The 19,375-nt window shown below is 45.4% G+C and overlaps 1 protein-coding gene across 29 annotated transcripts in view; it reads left to right on the top strand.

The window, feature by feature from the left end:
* LOC108390578 (scavenger receptor cysteine-rich domain-containing protein DMBT1) overlaps positions 1-19,375 on the top strand; it is a 95,101-nt gene that overhangs the window by 21,726 nt on the left and 54,000 nt on the right. For 26 of the 29 annotated variants that reach the window (XM_073240207.1, XM_073240192.1, XM_073240191.1 and 23 more), the window contains 16 exons: positions 119-181; positions 2,593-2,646; positions 3,211-3,249; positions 3,728-3,793; positions 4,732-5,046; positions 5,167-5,196; positions 6,151-6,315; positions 8,706-8,759; positions 9,968-10,030; positions 11,037-11,354; positions 12,274-12,303; positions 13,711-13,782; positions 15,790-16,107; positions 16,254-16,283; positions 17,458-17,496; positions 18,749-18,896. In XM_073240207.1, the coding sequence (XP_073096308.1) occupies positions 119-181; positions 2,593-2,646; positions 3,211-3,249; positions 3,728-3,793; positions 4,732-5,046; positions 5,167-5,196; positions 6,151-6,315; positions 8,706-8,759; positions 9,968-10,030; positions 11,037-11,354; positions 12,274-12,303; positions 13,711-13,782; positions 15,790-16,107; positions 16,254-16,283; positions 17,458-17,496; positions 18,749-18,896 (1,804 nt within the window). The remainder of the gene's footprint in view (positions 1-118; positions 182-2,592; positions 2,647-3,210; positions 3,250-3,727; positions 3,794-4,731; positions 5,047-5,166; positions 5,197-6,150; positions 6,316-8,705; positions 8,760-9,967; positions 10,031-11,036; positions 11,355-12,273; positions 12,304-13,710; positions 13,783-15,789; positions 16,108-16,253; positions 16,284-17,457; positions 17,497-18,748; positions 18,897-19,375) is intronic. The other 3 variants (XM_073240181.1, XM_073240199.1, XM_073240188.1) reach the window with 3 other exon arrangements.

The raw sequence follows: 19,375 nt of genomic DNA, 5'->3' as shown, positions 1-19,375 counted from the left end.
TGCCTTAGAGTTGAGACAAGACTATGTCTTGTGAAATCCAGGGGGTCCCTGGCTGGGCACACTAGTCTCAAGTCACCGTGAGCATTACTCACTATTAACAACCGGCTCTTTATTGCAGTCTTACCTGCCGCTGTCTCAGCTCAACACCCTCCTGGAACTGCTGTGCGCTCCACACCCCCAGGTAGGACCCCTCCCCGCCCACCCTTCCCCCACCACCAGCGCGTTTATCGTAGCTCCTAAGTTGCAGTCATGATAGTCATTGGTTCCGCCACCACTAGACACCACTGATGTTCCATGTGAGAGAAGGAGTGGACGAGAGGACCCTGAGCCTGGATTTGATGCCGTTACTCTCCTGCCATTTCATTCCATGTCACTCTGTGTGTGGTTATCTATAATGTTACTATCAAAGAGCCTCATAGCACAGGGCTCGTCATTTCACATGCTTTCACGAACATAAAGAGTAAAAACGAAGGAAATAGGAGTGTGTGTGTGTGTGCGCGTGTGTGCGCGCATGTGTTAGAATAAGAGACATTACTAAAAGGGTCATATTATGCCTTCTGAATTTAAGAAATACACTAGAGCCTCAGGCCTAATGTGTCCGAGTGGCCAGCCTGGAAAGACTTCATTATTTTCCTTTATCGGTGAGTCACACTGACACCCCTTCCCAGTCCCGGTGAGCAGAGGTCCCATTTCATTTTATCATCGTGCTGGCTGACGCCCGCTCCGCTCCTCCATCACCTGGAATGGCTGACATTCCAGCCGTACCATCGTATGTTCAGATTCTGACGATGCTGATAATGATCCTCAGGAAGGCCTCACACTGCCCCGCCCAGGTGGCCACCGAGTACCTGAAATGTGGCTCAGCGGAACTGAGGCCCACTGTGCATGGCACGTACACACTGCATCTTTCAAAGACTTGGCACAATAAAAAGAATGTAAAATTGCTCTCATTAGCATTTTTATATTGATTATGCATTGAAGTGATAATATTTTGGATATATTGGGTTAAACAGGATATATTATTTAAATTCATTGTACCTTTTTCTTTTTAAAATGTAGCTACCAGGAAATTTAAAATCCCATGTGTGGCTCATGCTTTGTTTCTATTGGGCAGCATTACCCTACCCTGTATCAGTTCCTGGTTCCTGTCTTGACTGCCTCGTGTGGATTTTCTTATCTAATAGTCCCAACAGCTGGGTGAGGGGACTTTCATATTCCCCATTTTCTGAAGGGGGAAACGCAAATAGGTTAAACATTGTCCCCCAAGGTCAGTGGAATGACTAACACAAGCAATCTGACTTCAGAACCCTACAGCTTAATCTCTGAACTATTTTAACTTTCTAATCCACATTAAAATTCTATGAATCATAAAAAAGACTGACTAGAGATGTCGCTGATTCAGGAAGCATTGAGGATCCATTTGATACAAGGAAGCCCAGGGTAAAAAGAGGAGCTGATCTCTGAGCCCGGCCCACATTTATTTTCTTTCTCTTGCACTCACTTCTCCCAAACCCGTATGTCCATTGCCCAGAGGGAATGGATAAGATGCTAAGGACAACAGGACACCAGCCTCAGCCCCCAGCAATGCTCCCCATCCCAAGCTGGCAGCAGCCATGCCCTCTGCTGATTCCCACAGCTGTTCATCTGTCTCACTTTCAGCTCTCATTCCTTCTTTGAACAGAATCCATTATCTTTCTTCTCTTTGATATTGTTCCCAACCACACACACATATGCGCGTGCACCACGGTCTCAAGAACAAAGTCTGCCCTCTGGTGGGCAGGCAGTGCTTGTTAAATGGGTAAGTAAGTAAATGCTTGAATAGATGAACACCTTTTAGCCAATCCCAAATTGCATACTTATGTCCATTTCCAATATGAACAAGAGAGCAAACACGTGAAATGCTTAGATCTCATGTCTAAGTGACTAAGGATTCTTTTGAGACCTGAGTGGTACACTCCATCTTCCTGGCAGTCCAGTGCTCAGAGCCACCTGCTGGGCCCCTGCATTTGAAACTGCTCTCTCCTCCCTCCCAGATGTCTGCCCCTCCCCAGGATTCTTTATGTCTCTGCCTCAGTTTCCTTATCTGAAAAACAGGGACAATATGCATTTCAAGGAGGATTAAGTCAGTGAGTCAGTGTAAAGCACTTTGTGGAGGGCCTGGTGCAGTCACGCAAAGTGACAGTAGCTTCCTCCGAGCCTGGTGGTGTGTCCTGTGGGGTAGCCCTGCTCAGGAAAGAGGACGTCCTGCTCCATGACTGCTGAGCTGGGTGAACAGTGTACAGCATGGCCAGTAGTCAAGGCCATTTGGTCACAACTCCTCCCTCACAGCACCTGGCAGTCACCAACTTGCTTTCTGTATTCATGGATTTCCCCATTCTGGATATATCCTATGAATGGAGTCATATGATATGTGTAGCCTTTTATGTCTGGCATATGTATTCAAAGCTGCTGGTTCCTTTAAAGTTCTCTATGTTGAATGAACTTGTATAAAGCCAATTGAATTCTCCTGGGAATGTGAAGCAGATGAAAAGGTCTTCCCATGCGGCATTAAACGTCAAGAGTCATTTTCCCTGTATTCTTGTTTTTCCAAAGCACTCTCAGCTCCCGCCATCCCAGAAGACATTAACGACCCAACCATGCCACCAGGTAGGTCAATGAGCTGAATTAAAATAGCAAACAGTGGGCGTGATGTACTGCATACCCACTTCCAGCATTTAAAGCCCATAGGAAGGATGAATTGAAGCTCAGGAGCAGGGAAATGTCACTACCAAGAGGTCAGGGGAAAGGTGATGCCCAGTGTGTCCTTCTGCACCAGATGTTAAGTTCCAGGAGGACAAGGGTTTTATTGACCTGGCTCGTCACTGTATTTCTAGCACCTATCACAGGTCTTGGCATATTATAGGCACCCAATAAAAGTTCATTGAATCAACGAATGATATGCAAGCAATGCATATGAGAACAGGTTCTTTGACCCCCTCTTGGGGGAACTTCATTCTTGGGGCTCAAGAACATTCCTGCTAGGCAGTGCTTAGTGCTTAGTGCATAGTGGAGGCAAACCCCTCTGCTCAGGAAACATAGGCATCATTCTGGAAGATGCCGGGAGCCCCTATTTGTATTAATATCCCTCCTTAGAAAGTATTAGTGTTTCACCTGCAAACAGTATTTCACTAATGAAGCCAAATCCTTCTAACAAATATTTTTATTTTTCAGTCTCAGCAGATAATGAAAAGTTACCAACTGTCTTATCAGGTAGAGCAATGATGCCACCACTAGCCCTGTAGATATACAGCCACACCATCTGGACGGGAGGTACAAGCTGATGGATAATGTCACAGGGTTACATGGTGTCCCGCATGGGGTCCTCCTTATCATCAGCATCCTTATGAATACAAGTATTTTTAAAACTTTTTCCCAGTTCTTCAATGACTTATTTTACTGGGGCTGAGCACCCTTAATGGAGAACCTGGATTTGATGCAAGATCAGAGGGGGGTGAGGCATTTGGGGCAGCAGGACCACATTTAGGAGCTTTCTGTCAGCAGCCTGACCTTGACTCCACCTCATTAGAAACTGGGTCAGTCTTGATGAGCATGTGGCCAGTCCACATGTGCTGTCAGTGTATGGCTTAGCTGCTGGCTGCCCTCACCCACTGCTGGCTGAGTGTTTTTCTGATGTGCTTTCATGTCTGCAGAAGTTTCCGTCCTAATCACCGTTTCCGTGTTGTTGTAGTTCTGCCTGTGGTTGGCTCACCATCTTTGAGTCGCAGAACCAGTGTCCCCGGGCCCAGCCCATCAGGTTGGCAACCTTCCTCCCAGGACACCCATTGATCTCCGAAACCCCAGGGGGATCATCACATCTGGGGAAGGAGCTGCACAGTTAGAGGCTTCAGAGTGCATGGGAAGGACCCCAGAGGGCAAGAAGGGCCCCGGCCTCCTGAAAGGGCCCATCAGCTGGGCCTCCCCGTGGCTTTAGCACCTGATCATCCCACTGCCCACTGTCCCAGAAAAACATTTTAAAGTTCTGAAAATACAGAGAATAAGAAACCATGTCCCTTTTATCTAGACATGACTGGTGCTTGTACGTTGCTATATTGGCTTTCCAATCTTATTAAGAAATAAACCATTATAGAGAAATGTGAAGTCCCTAAAATCCCCAGTCCCATCTATTCTCTCCTTCTTCCTCAGAGACACTCTCTTGAATTTTGTGTACATCTTTACGGTTCATTCTGAATATTTTTACAAATGTGCACAACATGATCTATATATGTCATTTTGCATTTTTCTTTTACACAAATTATATTAGTCCCCATATATCCTTCAGTACCTCTTACTCTTTATTCATTGTTACATTTTTGAGATTCATTTGTGTTGACATAGATACATATATATACATCTCACCGCTTTTAACTGCTATCGTGTTACATGTTTTGAATAGACCATTTAATTCACCCATTTCCCCACTGGTGGAAATACATTTTCTTAATTTTTCATGTCTGTTCTGCTGATATCAAAGCACCAATGCTTGAGAAATACATATTTTACAATCTAATCTGCTTTATTGAGTGACTGATAAAGAGCACATCACATAGTGCTGCAATTATTCAGTATTTTTTTTCTAGAACATTCTTAGACACGTGGAGTAATCGAGAGATTCCCCTTAATTTGTAGGCCAGGTGAACGTGGTGAGTTCAGTGGGTAAGTTTCCAAAACTTACCTTTATTTTCTTTTCCACAGAAGACTGGCCCACGCTGAGGCTGGTGGATGGCACAGGAAGATGCTCTGGACGGGTGGAAGTTTCCTACCAGGGCACCTGGGGGTCAGTGTGCGATGACGGCTGGGGTCTGGAGGAGGCGCATGTCGTGTGCAGGCAGCTTGGGTGTGGCTGGGCGGTGTCTGCCCCCCTGGGCGCCCACTTCGGCCCAGGCTTTGGAAAGATTGTCCTGGACAATGTGCACTGCACGGGTGAGGAGAGCCACCTGACCCTGTGTGCCCACACCTGGCTCACTCACAACTGTGGTCATGAGGAGGATGCTGGAGCCATCTGCTCAGGTGGGGGGTCTTTTTGCCTTCTGAATGGTTCATATACAGAATGCGTTGTTACAGGAAATAAGGATGAGCCAGTGGGCCCTTCCTGGGAGGGTTGACCGTGTCCTCTCTCCACCCTAACAGATTCTGTGATGGCGAGCCCCTCCCCTCCAGGTAAGACCTATGTCCAGGTATGTCCCATTCTACTTCTAGTTTTGTCTGCCTAATACTTGTTCTGTGTGATAGAAATGGAATGAAAATGACCCTGTTAAATCAAGCTTTAGGCAGTTTACAGAGGCTGGTCTGATTGGTCCATGTCACTTAAAGCCCTGTCTGTAGTTCAATCCACCATCAGAGTTGGAACCCAGAACCCAGATATGAGGTGCTGACCTTGCTCTCATGGACGCATGGGCTCCTTCTCCAGGAAGCCTAGCCTGAATGTCCCTCTTCCAGGAAGCCGCCTGAGGGTAGACCCCAGGCACCCTTTAGGGTGAGGCTTGGCAGAGGCCTCAGCAGGAAGAGCAACATCAGCCAAGGAGTTTAGGAACTGGCGAACCACCCGGTCACCCCAGTGCAGGAATCTTCCCGGCCAAAACTAAATTATGAGGCAGCTGTAGGCAAGGCGGTGCTCTTCTGGGGCCACTGCAGGACTGTAACTAATGGTCATTGACTTTAGGATATAGTTTTCTATGACTTGCCCATCAGTCATCACAAGTCACTCATTTGAGAGAAAACTGCCATTCACTTTCCAGGGTGATTAGGTCAGAAAATCATCCCTCTGGAGTCTGGGAGGCCTGATCCTTCCCAACAGGCAAAGAAATTATATCAGTTGAAAATTTATACTTATATGTGATTTTAGAGTCCCTCTGCCACTAGGAAAAATCATGAGGCCATTTCAGTCTTTTCTTTTTTATCCTAAAGCAATGGCTTTTGAACTTTATTATGCATCAGAATTACCCAGAGGGCTTATTAAAACATCTCAGAATTTCTGATTAAGTAGGCCTGGAGCGAGGCCTGAGAATTTGCATTTCCAGCAAGTCCACGTGTTTATGCTGCTTGTGTGGGGACCACACTTTGAGAACCACTTTCTTAAAACAAAGGCAGAATCTTTCTTATCCTAATAAATAGAGGCAGAATTATCATCATTATCATCCTCCTCATCGTCACCATCAGCAGCCTCCTCGTCATTGTCATCACTGTCATTATCTCCATCATCACCGTTGTCATCATCCCCAGCATCACTCTTACCAACACCACCGCCATCACCATTATCAGCAAAAACTAGTCTATCTAGTAAGTTGAATCTGTGAATCACTTCCCTGATTGTTTTAGTTGATGTGTTTTTATGGGTGTGTATATACAAAGCTAAACATCCAAACAAGAATATTTGAGTAAATTATTAAGATATATGCAAACATCTAGATATCTAGTGTTAAATGAATACACAGGTCTTTGTAGATGAACAATTCTCCATTTAAAACTACAAGCCTGCGGTTGTGTTCACGGCCTCTTCGTCGGACAGCCACTGTCCCGATCCAACTCCTCACTGTCTCCCTGCCTGGATGAACATGGACTTCTCACTGGCTTCCCTGCCTACCAGCTCCCAACATTCTAGTCCATTGCTTATATGCAGTCAGAGTTACCTTTTAAAAAAAAAGTCAGGCATGCTGAGATATAATTTACCGTTGGTAGAAATCACCATTTAGTTCAAAGAAGTTTGATGTAAGGTTCTAGTTATATAACCATCCCCAGATCAAAATATGGAACATTTCCATTACCTTAAAGAGTTCCCTGTGCTCAATCCTGTCTTCTGACACCCAAATCCTGGCAGCCACCGATATGATTTCTGGCCCTATAGATTTACCTTTTCCAGAATATTATATAGTATAGTCAGACATTATATAGCATTCTGTGTTGGGCTTCTTTACTTAGCAAAAATACTTTTGAGATTCATCCATGTAGTCCCATGTATCAGATATTCATTCTTTTTTATTCCTGAGTAGTATTCCACTGTATGGATGTACCGAATTTGTTTATTTACCAATTACCATGTGATAGATAGAGTTTATTTCCAATGTTTTACTATTATTAATTAAGCTATTAAAAACACTACATAAAGGTTGCAAACTATTTTCCAAAGTGGTTGTACCATTTTGCATTCCCACCAGCAACATATGAGAGGTACAGTTGCTCCACATCCTCATCAACACTTTGGGTTTTCTGTATTTTGTTTGGTCATTATAGTCTCTCACCTATAATGAGAAAGCAATAATTCTTTTTAGTTTTGATTTTCCTTTCCCTAACGTCTAATGATACTGAGCACATTTTCATGTGCTTATTTTCATGTCTTTGGTGACGTATCTGTTCAAATCTTTTATCATTTTATTTAACTGGGTTGTTTGTCTTATTGCATTGTAAGACAGGTCTTTATATATTCTGGATACAAGTATTTTCTAAGATACATGTTTTTGCAAATATTTTCTCTCAGTGTATGACCTGTATTTTCATTTTCTTAACAGTGTTTTTTAAAGAGCAGAATTTGTTTTTGTTTTAATGAGATCTAATTTACCAAGACTTTTTTCTTTACTAAATTGTGCTTTTGTGTTTTATTTAACAAATCTTCACTTAACCAAAGGTCTCACAGATTTTCTCCTATTTTCTTCTAGAAGTTTCACAGTTTTAGATTTTTCATTTAGCTCTATCCATTTTTGTTGATTTTTTTAAAATGGTTTAAGGTGGGGTTTATAGGATTTTTTTTTCCAGGTAGATGTCTAATCATTCCGAAACCATGTGTTGAAAAGACTTTCCTAACTCCACTGAAGTATGTTGGTACTTGACCCAAACATAAAATAGCCATTTATACATGGGTCTATTTTTAACTCACTTTTTGTTCCACTAATTTATGTCCGTATCACACTGTCTTGATTACTGTAGCTTTAGAGTAAGTCTTGAAATCAGGTAGTATGAGTGCTCCAGCTTTGTTCTTTTTCTTCTTGTTCAAAATTATTTTGGCTAACCTAGGTGTTTTGTTTTTCATATACAATTTTGGAATCAATGTGTAAATTTCTACCAAAAAAAGTCTGTTGGGATTTTTTATTTGCATTATGTTGGGAAAAATTGACATCTAACATTATTGAATTTTATTATTCATCAACACACTGTATCTCTTCATTTATTTAGGGTTTTAATTTGCCTTATCAGTATTTTGTATTTTTTTGTGTACAAATTTCACATGTTTATCAGACATGTCTGTAAGAATGTCATGTTTTTTATGTTACTGTAAAAGGTATTTTTTAGTTTTTTTAAATATCTCAATATTTATTTTTGTGGTTAGTTGGCTAGCTCTTTTTTTCCCAAAATAATGAAGTATTTATTGGGAATTTTATGATAATTTCTTTAACTTAGTCACTTCTTAGTTTATAAACTTATTTCCTATTCCCAGTTTTATAGACTGGGAAATGGACAGTCACTTGTAATATGTGATGAAGTAAGAATTAGATCCCAGATTAAAACAATCATGTTAGGCTAGAAATTTCCTAAGCCCTTAGAACTGGCTCCTTATATTTCACAAAGAGATACTAGAAATTGGTTTGGTGTGCCAGATGGCTTTCCCTTTGCTCAGAGTTAGTTTTGTTTATTTGAGGGGCCGTTCATCACAAATTGATGATATGTTTTCACTACAGCTGTGGAAATACCAACTGCCCCTGTCACCCCTGGGGAAGAACAAACACCAATAGGTATGTAAATGCAGCTTTTTTGAGTTTACACTGAAACCTTATATCCCATATATTTATATTTTTTATTTAATACAAATTAGTTCATATTCCTAGAAATAAGAATAAAACTGTAAATTTAATAACAAGCATTGCTTGGCACCTCCAGCCCCTACTAGGAACTTTTAGGTAGTTAAATAAAGATGTTTCTGAGGACATGCTCCCAGAACCACTAGCTCAACAAGATGTTAAGATGAATTGCGCACACACACACAGAGACACACACACACATAATTTCCATGAATTTATGAAACATGGCATTAAACAAATTAAACAGGTTTCTTTACTACCAGATGTCTAGGAGCCCTTCATATACAATTAACCCTTTAAAATCCACACTAGAAGTCAAAGGAGGCCATGCTCATGCAATACACTTTACCCAAATCCCTTTTTCCTTTGTACCAGCTCTTAGGAAGCTTTCTACATAACGTGAGTAAGAAAAATGGGAAGTCCAGGTATTGGGGATTAATGCACATGCTACCACAATATTCTCATCAAGTTAAATACACATTACCTCATCTCCCTGAATATCTAAATTCAAGGCTGCTTTCCTCCAAAATCTGTGCTGCCAGAAACCTCTTCTTCCACCCACTGAAGTCCTATTGTGGCTTTGATGCTCTGTTTCTCAAGGTAGCCTCCCCTGGCCACCACAAGGAAACACCCTCTGTATCTGTATCCTTTCTGTTCACATCCTCATAATCCACCTCATCATCCAGGTACTTGGATGCTTCTGGCTTCTGACTGAGTTACAAGCCTTTGAAATACAGGCACTCTGTCTCACTTTCTTTACAGTGGATACATATTTGTTCATGAATGATGAATGAATTGGATATTTGTTAATGAATGATGGCACACAGCATTATTATTTGTAGAGATTGCTTTTATTTCCTTTAGGTTTCCATAAGCACGATGTTCTTAAATCTGCCTTCTGATTTTTAAAGATTTATTTCTACTGCACCAAGGATTTGATGATAAGTTTACCATGAACATATAATAGATAAATAAAAAGGTAAACACTCTGGTTTGATGGTGGTGATGATGACGTATTTAGATGGATCAAAATAAAACAAAAAGATTCAAAAGGGTTTATAATGAGTCCTTCCAGCAGTCTGTTTACTTTATTCTTTTCACTCTACTGACTGATGGTGACCCAGCTGTGTGGTTCCTTCTAGCTGATGGTGTCTCAGAGCCTCCACTGACCACAGCTCCTGAGGCCTTGACACCTGCACCTACAGGTATGTGAAGCCTGAGAAATGAAGGTCTGATGAGTGGCCTGAGAGAGGAGTTTCTCCAAGCAGGGGGAAGCCAAGGCAGAGATAAAATGGGAGATAGTCCACTTACAGACCATGGGATTTAGAGCAAGGCTCTTCACTTCCCGGGTCTTGGTTCTTTTTCTGTGAAATGGAAATCAGTCTTCTACCCCATGGAGTTGTTGTAAAGATTAAGGAGAAAAGTTTAAGTTTGTGAATCCCTGAGGCTCTTGCACTTAACTCAGAAACAACAAATGTTAGTTCCCATTCTCAGTCTCTTATAGTAAAGTCATAAAGAAAGATTAATGGGGCCATGGGACCAAGTTGCTCTGAGACTAATGTAGTCCTGATGACAAGGGGTCTATTTGGCTATAATCTGCCTGTGTTCAGTCTAGGGTCTTATTTCATTAGATATATTGATTTTTATCTTTCTATCCCTGTCTATGGCAGAGGGATAACTTATGAATAAATGGTCTTTTAGGAGAACTTAGGAATTCTGGAAATTTCTTAAAGAGAGCTTCATCTTCTGGAAGAGGGAATATAGTAGTGTATTACTGAAGGAATTTCTAACGGAAGATTATTCTGGGTATTCTGATGTGTGGGTGCATGAGGACTGTGACATAATCACCTAAGGACGTTAAAGGATGAAGGAAACCTTTGGGAGGAAACTGAAGTTGACTGCAACAAAAGTTGGAGTCAGAGTCCAGCTTTGATTAAAGAGTTCCCCCTTATTTGGAGGACAACTCCTGTCGTCTCACTACCCGCCTCTCCACACACAGGCACATGCACAACGCTGCCCAGTTAGGAATGTCAGTGGATCCAGGCAGGCAACCAGTGTCTCGGGCATCCTTTCAGTTACACATCAGCCCAACCATCCGCTTGACTGCAGGGATGGCTCAGGATGGCTCATCAGCTGCCTCCAGGCTTGGAAGTGGCCTGTTTGGTCAGGCATGCCAGACCCCCCCAGTTTCTCCTCCTCATTCCTCCCCAGGGGACTGGATGGCCGTGAGGCTGGTGGACGGCATGGGAAGCTGCTCAGGCCGAGTGGAGGTTCTCGTCCAGGGCACTTGGGGGACCGTGTGTGACGACCTCTGGGACCTGGCCGAGGCCGCTGTCGTGTGTCGCCAACTGCAGTGTGGCCAGGCAGTGGCGGCCCCCACAGGGGCCCACTTCGGGGCAGGCTCTGGGAAGATCATGCTGGACAACATGCAGTGTGTGGGCAGCGAGAGCCATCTGGGGCAGTGCGTGCGTGGGGATGGGGCCCAGCCCAACTGTGGGCACCTGGAGGACGCCGGCGTTGTCTGCACAGGTGAGGGGCGGGCTATCAGTCCTATTCGGAGGACGACTCCTGTCGTCTCACTACCCACCTCTCCACACACAGGCACATGCACGACACTGCCCAGCTTAGGAATGTCAGGGGATCCAGGCAGGCAACCAGTGTCTCGGGCATCCTTTCAGTTACGCATCAGCCTGACCATCCCCTTGACTGCAGGGGTGGCTCAGGATGGCTCATCAGCTGCCTCCAGGCTTGGAAGTGGCCTGTTTGGTTTGAAAGTTTAGGCTGAATTTGAACTTAGCAAATCAGAGTATTTGGCCTAAAAATCCAAATTCTTACATTATGTGAACAAAATAAAAGCTGAAGTTGAGGCTCAAAACAACAAATGCTTTTATTACAGTAACTGGCTGGATCTGAGAAAAAGCTGCCCCTTTGGTCTGGAGACAGCTTTCCAGTTCACACAGTGCTGTCCATTACTCAAGTTACCCCGTGGCCCTGAGAAACTTGTGGGTTTGAGTTTGTGACCCCTGGACGATGGGCCAGATTTCCCAGCTGATGTTCTAGGCCCTCTATGTAGGGCATGGTGACCTTCCCAAACCTATGTGTCCCTCTGCCCCACAGTACTCCCCGGTCTTTTCTGATTCTGTCCCACTGGCAGCTGGAATAACATCTCCAGTACAAATGACAAGCTCTGCCAGGTGGCACCCAGTGCCTCCTGAGCCACACCTCAATGCCTAATGCCCCTGGGGCAGCATTGACCTCTGAAGCCCTCATGGGACACTCAACATTTGCTGCCTGGTCTCAAGCCTCACATCCCCAGGAAATGCCAAGATTCTCAAGGCAGGGCCTTTCCCTCTCTTTCTGTTTCCCTTAGCTCCCTAAACATAGGACATTCCAGTAAGCTTTCCCCAATTAAGAAGATAATGTGCACAATCTCTCTTTACATTGCCAGGTGCTGATTCCACAGCTGCTCTGCCTGCAGGTAGGATGCTTATTACATTCAGCATCATCTGCTAGATTCAGCTTAATGTGTAAAAGATCATGAGGTTTGGACTCAGATTCTGTTTGATCCCCCACTTTATTCATTCACTCATCCATTTAGTCAGTGGATATTGAGTATCCACCACATATCAAACTCTGCCGATAAGCACTGGAGCTACGGCAGTGATCAAAACCACCTAGGTGGCTTCTTTCGTAGACTGTGCACCCTAGCGGGAGAGAAAAGACATGACATATGTGATCTCAGTTATGAGACCTCAGTGCCATGTTATATCATCTCTCAATCCCATTCATCTCGATTCCTCTTCATTAAAGTAAGAATAACGTAGGGGGTTGAAGAGGGACATGAATCGGCAATGCCTAAAGATAGCTGGCATCTGACAGGTGCTCAGAGCACTGGTTTCTTCCTTGGGTCACATGCCAGGTCACCCCCCCTAAGGGCGGTGCTGTGGGGCGTGGAAGGAGCCCTGTAGGAATCTGGTCCTGGCTGGTCACTCTCCAGCTGAATGTCCTTGGTTCTCACGTGTCATTAGAACAGGCACATTGGAGTCCATGCTCCCTAAAATTGTATGCCTTTAACATTCTGTGACTGAAGAGAGGACAAGCAGCCATGTGCATTGGCTGAATTAAGTGTATGTCACTGGGGAAAGCAAGAGGCTGTCATAGAAAATCAGAGATAGAAGTCTTGTGGTAGAAACTGAGGCACACTCCTCCCCAGTGTTTGATTATGAAAGTTTTCAAATATACAGCAAGTTTGAAAAATTTAACAATGAACTTCTACCTAGATTGTATGATCAACTCATCAATCCAGCTGTCATCCCTCTATTCATCCATCAACCCATCTTATTTTTTAATTAAACACTTTGACTTACATACCATAGAACTCATGCATTTTAAGGCCATGTATACAACTGAGCTGTCTAATCACAGTCAAGGAATAGAGGGGCTCCCTCCCCCCCAGAGGTCTCCTCATGCATTTCAGAGTTGATGCCTTCATCCCTGTGCACACCCACTGCTCCCCAGGAACTGCTGCATGACTTTCCTTGCTTTACTCAGGTGAAGCCATGACACACCCGGGGAGAAGGAAGCCAAGAGGGAGGTGACGGCCACCTGATGGCCTCTTGTACGCAGGCCACTTGGGGCAAATTGCCCATGAGCCTGGCTTCTGCCAGTGGCCATGTGGTGCCCATTAGTTGGCCCATAGGCAGTAATACCATGCCTTGCTCTACATAGAGATCCTGGGGATGTGAGGTCACCGGCCTTGGGATGAAGGTGCATCGTTATTCCCGCTGAGTCCTGGGAGGAAGCAGGTGCCCCCAGAAGCCACTGTGTATCTTCTTCCAATGTTCTGACTGTTCCTTGATGCCAGTCCTTCCTTTTCGCCCGACAGCCCACGAGACCCTACTTCCCATGTCCTCAGTGATATCTGAGGCCCAACGCGTAGCTTCCTCTGCACCTCCAGGTAAGGTTGTTTCTTTTTGTTTCTGCACAACTTTATTCATTTGACAATGAATGATGGAACAAACGTGTGTCACTAAGGATATATAATGTCACTGGGGATATATAAATGAAACAGTAAGCAAAGCTGATCCTCGGGCAGATTAAGTCAGCAGCAGGGATGGGGAGGTACTCCTACAAACAAGAGTGGTGAATACTGTGCTGGGGAGCACAGGGCATATGGGTGCCCAGAAGAGGGTCTCCATGCCAATCTGTGAGTCTGGGCAGGAGGGAATGATACCTAAGCCAAGATTAAACAGTGAGGGGCAATGGGATTATGCCAGGGAGGGGAGAAACCAGGTAGTTAGACTCACCATGGGCTGCTGGGTGGGAGACATTAATATGCTTTCAAATTACAGCACAGGGCTGGCCAGTAACCATACAGAATTAATGAAGAATGAGGTTGCTCTTGAAGATGTTTTGCTGTACACATGGATGAGTAATATTTTAGGATACTCAGCCCTGAGTTGGGCTTTGGTTTGTTTAGAAATTAGGTCCAGCCTGAAGTCAGATAAGACAGGAGTAAAAAAATGCACAATTAATTCCCTTTATCTGGCTGTACAGCCAAAAGACTGAGGGGGGACAGAGAGGGGCCATTATCACCACCTCAGAGTCGGAGAGCTTCCCTGGGGGAACAGGCCTGGCAGGGGCCCTGACTCCTGACTGTTGGCCATGGCTTTGGGGACGCAGTGATCACCTTGGGGACATGGTGATCACCAAAGACACCCTCGTTGGCTCTGTGAGTTTCGACTACCTGAATTCACACTCCATATTTTATAAAAAAAATTTTTAAGTCCACATTTTTTAATGTATCTGTCCAAACTCTCTTCTCTGTATCTACTTTTTTGCACTTTTTTTGAGGTCTACTTGGCTTATAACATTGTATTCGTTTCAGGTATACAACATAATTATTTGATATTTACATATATTATGAAATAATCAAAATATGTCCAGTTAACACCCATCACCATACATACTCACAGAATTTTTCTTCTTGTTATGAGAACGTTAAAGATCTGTTCTCTCCACTTCTTTCCTTCACCTGCTTAACAGCATTTTTATCTTGCATGCCTACCGAGTACCGAACACTGAACCGGACATAGTCCCACCTCTCAGGGAATCTGCAGCTTAGTAGGGAGATAAGTCTTGTCCACAGAAAGCCATAACATGAGGAGGAGGTGGTCTGTGCCGTACAAGAGGCCCCACCTTGCTTTCTCTGTGCGGGGAGCTCAGTCAGGGGAGTTCAAACAAGAAAGGAGTTGAGCAGCCCTTGAGCCTTACTCTCAGGCACGGGCTCCCCTTGCCCCTTTCATGGTCGCTCAGGAGTCTAGCACTCAGCCGGGCAGTTCTGCCTGCCTGGGCGCAGCTTGGCTTGTCTTGGCTTGGTCCAGTGTCTGTGACTAGCTGGCGGGTCAGTTGAAGACTGCCGGGCGTAGCATGGCCTCCCTCACATGTCTTATAGTTCCATAGCTGTCATCTTAGGCGACAGACATGCCGAGGCCATGTGTGCTTGGTCACTCGGTCCAGAACAAGCTTCTTCAGGTGATTGCCTCGGAATTCCCATGGAGTGGACGGAAGCCCTCTCGCCTCTCAAGGCCTCAGCTCCGCGCGGGTGCACCTTTACTTCCAACACATTCTGTTGGCCAAAACAAGTCAGGGGCCACCAGCCCAGGATCAAGTAGAAAAATAAGCTCAACCTCTTGATGGGCAGAGCTGCCCATCAAAATCTAAGGAAGAGAACTGTGGCCATTTCTGTGAACAGTCTAACCCAGGCAAGCTGTCTTAACATAGGGTGTGGGTAAGGAGGACACTGCAGGCTTCTTAGAGCACACGCATCTGGGGACTGGCAGGGCATGAAGGGTGTGAGCAGCGACGTCATGGAAACAAGGAAAGCTGGGCTGGGTGGAAGACAGCCCGGGCATCAGCAGGTAAAGGGAGCACTGTCACCCCTCCAACCTCTGTTCTTCCCCAGGAGGCTGGGCCCCTGTGCGGCTGGTCGGCAGCCGTGGGAACTGTGTGGGCCGCGTGGAGCTTTTCTACCAGGGAGTCTGGGGCACTGTGTGTGATGACCTCTGGGACCTGCCAGAAGCGAACATCGTCTGCAAACAGCTGGGCTGCGGCTGGGCCGTTGCGGCGCCGGGTGAGGCCCACTTTGGGAAGGGTTCCGGGAAGATCCTCCTTGACAACGTGCACTGCCGGGGCGACGAGGGGCACCTGCAGGAGTGCTCCCACGTTGGCTGGTTCTCCCACAACTGTGAGCACGGGGAGGACGCCGGCGTCATCTGCTCAGGTAATGCCCGCTCCCGCCCAAGCAGAGCCCGGCTCTGGCTCTTTCCAAGACAGTACTTTTCAAAAGACAGTGTAAAAATAACTACTGAAAATCAACCAGTGCATTATTTGCTCACAGCTGATCATTTTAATCCTTTCTGCTTACAGATGCTGACTACTCAATGGTCACGCCACCAGGTAGGGAAGGCGATACTAGCACGTTCGGTTTATCAAATCTCTGGGGAAGAAGTTCTGTTGGGAAGTGGGTGTGTCTTACTCTCCAAGCCAGTGGCGATGGGAAGACATGGAATCAGCCGGCTGTCCAGTGGCAGAGACAGACAGCGCCTTAGAGATCACGTGGCCCCGCCTCACGATGTCCTCCTCGCCATCCTCCGCCGTTGCGGTTCACACACAGGAAGCAGATTTCTCACGCTTCTGTACAGCACTTTGGGTTTGTTAGGTCTGAGGATTGTGAGGCAATAGCAACAAGATACGGGTGGGGGGTGGTTAAGAAATAACAGGTGGCTAAGGACACTTCCTGCCCAGGGAAGATGGCAGATGCGCCAGACCAGGACAAAGTCAAGGTGACAATTCCATTCCTGCCCTCCCCTTGCCTCTGCCTAACTCCGGACTCTGCCCTGGCCCCACAGAGCTTCCCTTGCTGTTGGTGTTCCCACATGACCTCAATGCCAACACCAGGAGTTCTCCACACCAGTGCCCACTCTCAACCATCACACCCCTAGGTCCCTCGGTGTCCTGCCCTTAGCCAGCTTCTGGGCAAAGACTGAGTCAGAAACAACGCTGAATGCACAAGGTTTAGTAAAGCTTCAGTCCCATCCCACTGTGGGTTTTCAACTCTTGTAGGTGGGAAGGGGTTGGTCCTGGGAGACAATCTCCAATGGGAGGTTCTAGGCCAGGCGTCACTGGTAGAGAGATGTTGAGGGCTGGGAGGAGGGTCCACAGCACCCTCAGGTCCTGGCTCACCTTCTCAGAGCCCCACCAGGACAACGGAATTGGTGAATTGGTGTACCTTCCTATTCTTACACTGAAGCCTGTAACTCCTAACCCTTGGGCGACTGGAATTGGCTGTAGGACACAGAATTGCACACAGCTTTCTCAAACTTCAGAAATCCTCATTTGTGTGTGTGACAAGAGAATAATACATCAAAGTCTAGGCAGAATCCAGATGAGTGCTTCTTTCCTCCCGCATGTGGAATCCCTACCTACTCTGGCCTCTCCCCCGGAGACTGGCTCAGTAGTTCTGGGAGGGGCCCAGACAGTGTATTTGTTGCATGTTTCGGGGTCTCACGTGCAGATGGCTGTGGACCTTCGCGCCAGCCGACAACCCATGTGTCCTTTGTGTGTTTGACAGGTCGCCCACTGGCGGTCATGGCAGGGATGATGGCTGCAGGTGAGACTGGTGTTCTTGGCTGCCTGACCATCATCTTCTAGCTGAAGCCCAGAAGTAATTCTTCAAGGAAATAGCAAAATACTACCTCCCTGTCTTGGTCACCCCTCTGAACCTGTGTTCTGCATGATGAACTGACAGTGAAAGCCAATGAACTTATGGTTCTAATTCCATTTCTGTTCGGTCCAAGAAGGAAGTCCAAATAATGAAACAATGCCAGCCTTCTTGGTCTCCCAACATGAGCACCACATGTGAAGGGCCCACATGCAGCCACTGACACAGCAGCATTCCAGGGTGCTACCCAAGGGCATCATTTCGGAGGCCTTCCACCATGATTTTCTTCTCCACCCTTTGTCCTTCCCTAACGATCTCTGTCCTCCTCCGTCCTTTGTTTCCTGTGCCTTTTTCCCACCTCTGCTCTTGCAGAGGAGTATCTGGGGCTTTCAGAAGCTCCTCTGAACTTTTCTTAGCAGGACTTGGCAATAAAGAGCTAGCATAACACTAATGCCTGCAGAACCTGGCTGGTCCTCCTAAGGAAGAGCTGCAGTTGGATGACCAGGGCCAACCTAGTGGAGGTCTGACTCTTACACAGCCAGAAGTTCTGATGGAGAAAAGCTGTTACCACAAGTGTCACCTGTAATTTTGGCCTAAAACTGGGCAGATGGATAGACAAGCAGATGGAGAACGAAGTGGACAGGTGGATGGACAGATGGACATAGGACCATATCTGTGTTAGGGGTGGATGACTCAGGTCAACTCTTTTCCACTTAGTAGTGGATTTTTAATAGTATAATTTTAATGAATTACAACTGATGGTGGGCAGAACATCTTCATATATATATAGGGAGGCTCCGTATGGGCTCACCTTTAATTGGGAAAATAAAGTAGCTTACTCATCACTTCTGGTCGCCTGGCATAAATGAAAGCTGCAGAACCCACCGCTAGGGAGTAACCAGAGGGAAAGATTCTGGCAGATGGGGGAGCACCGCTCTGCCCTGCAAGCCCGCGGCAGCGGCAGAGCTCTCAGAAGAAGTGACAGATACTTCAAAATTCAGACACTTTCATGCCCTAATTTCTTAAGTCAGTAAGAGTTTTTAAACTAGTTTATGCCTCTAATAAGAGATACCCACAAAGTAGCGGCCAATGAAATGTTTTGGGGGGAAAAAAATGAAAGGAAAAAAAGTGTGAATTACAAAAGCAGTGAAATGAACAATGCAAAAAAAGCTGAAATTCTCAAATACTTTTCCACTTTCAGAAAAACCTCACTGCGGCAGTGTTATTACTAATTCATCTGGAGCAATCAGGAACCCCCCGCAGAACGAGATGCATGACAACATAACCTGTGTGTGGGAAATCAAGGCAAACGCGTCTGATCACATACTGCTCGCATTTCCGTATCTTAAGTAAGTCCTAATACATTACTTGAGTCCATTCTGTAGTTTAAAATTCCAAACATTTTTCCCATGGTTGATTCTCATAAGCAATAGAGTCCTTGATATATATATTTGTTAAGTTTTTATTTGAAATAATTATAGACACACAGAAAGTCCCAAAAATAACACATGGAGTCCTGTGTACCCTCACCCAGCTTCCCCCAGTGCTGGCATCTCATGTAATGTGCACAATACTAAAACTAGGATGTTGACATTGGTATAATACTGTTAGCTAGCCCTTAGACCTTATTCAGTTTTCATAATTTTTTACACACTTAACATGTGTGTGTGTGTGTAGTTCTGTGCAATATTACCCCATAAATAGATTCACATAACCACCACAATAATCTAGACACAGAACTGTTCCATTACCTCAAAGGAACCACCCTTTACCCTTTATACTCACAAATCACGTACCCCCCTGTCCCCTGGCAACCACTCATCTGTTC

This window comes from Manis javanica, chromosome 7 (genome assembly GCF_040802235.1).
Source record: "Manis javanica isolate MJ-LG chromosome 7, MJ_LKY, whole genome shotgun sequence".
Taxonomy (NCBI): domain Eukaryota; kingdom Metazoa; phylum Chordata; class Mammalia; order Pholidota; family Manidae; genus Manis; species Manis javanica.
Note: the sequence above shows the minus strand (reverse complement) of the source record. Positions and strands in the feature narration are given on the sequence as shown.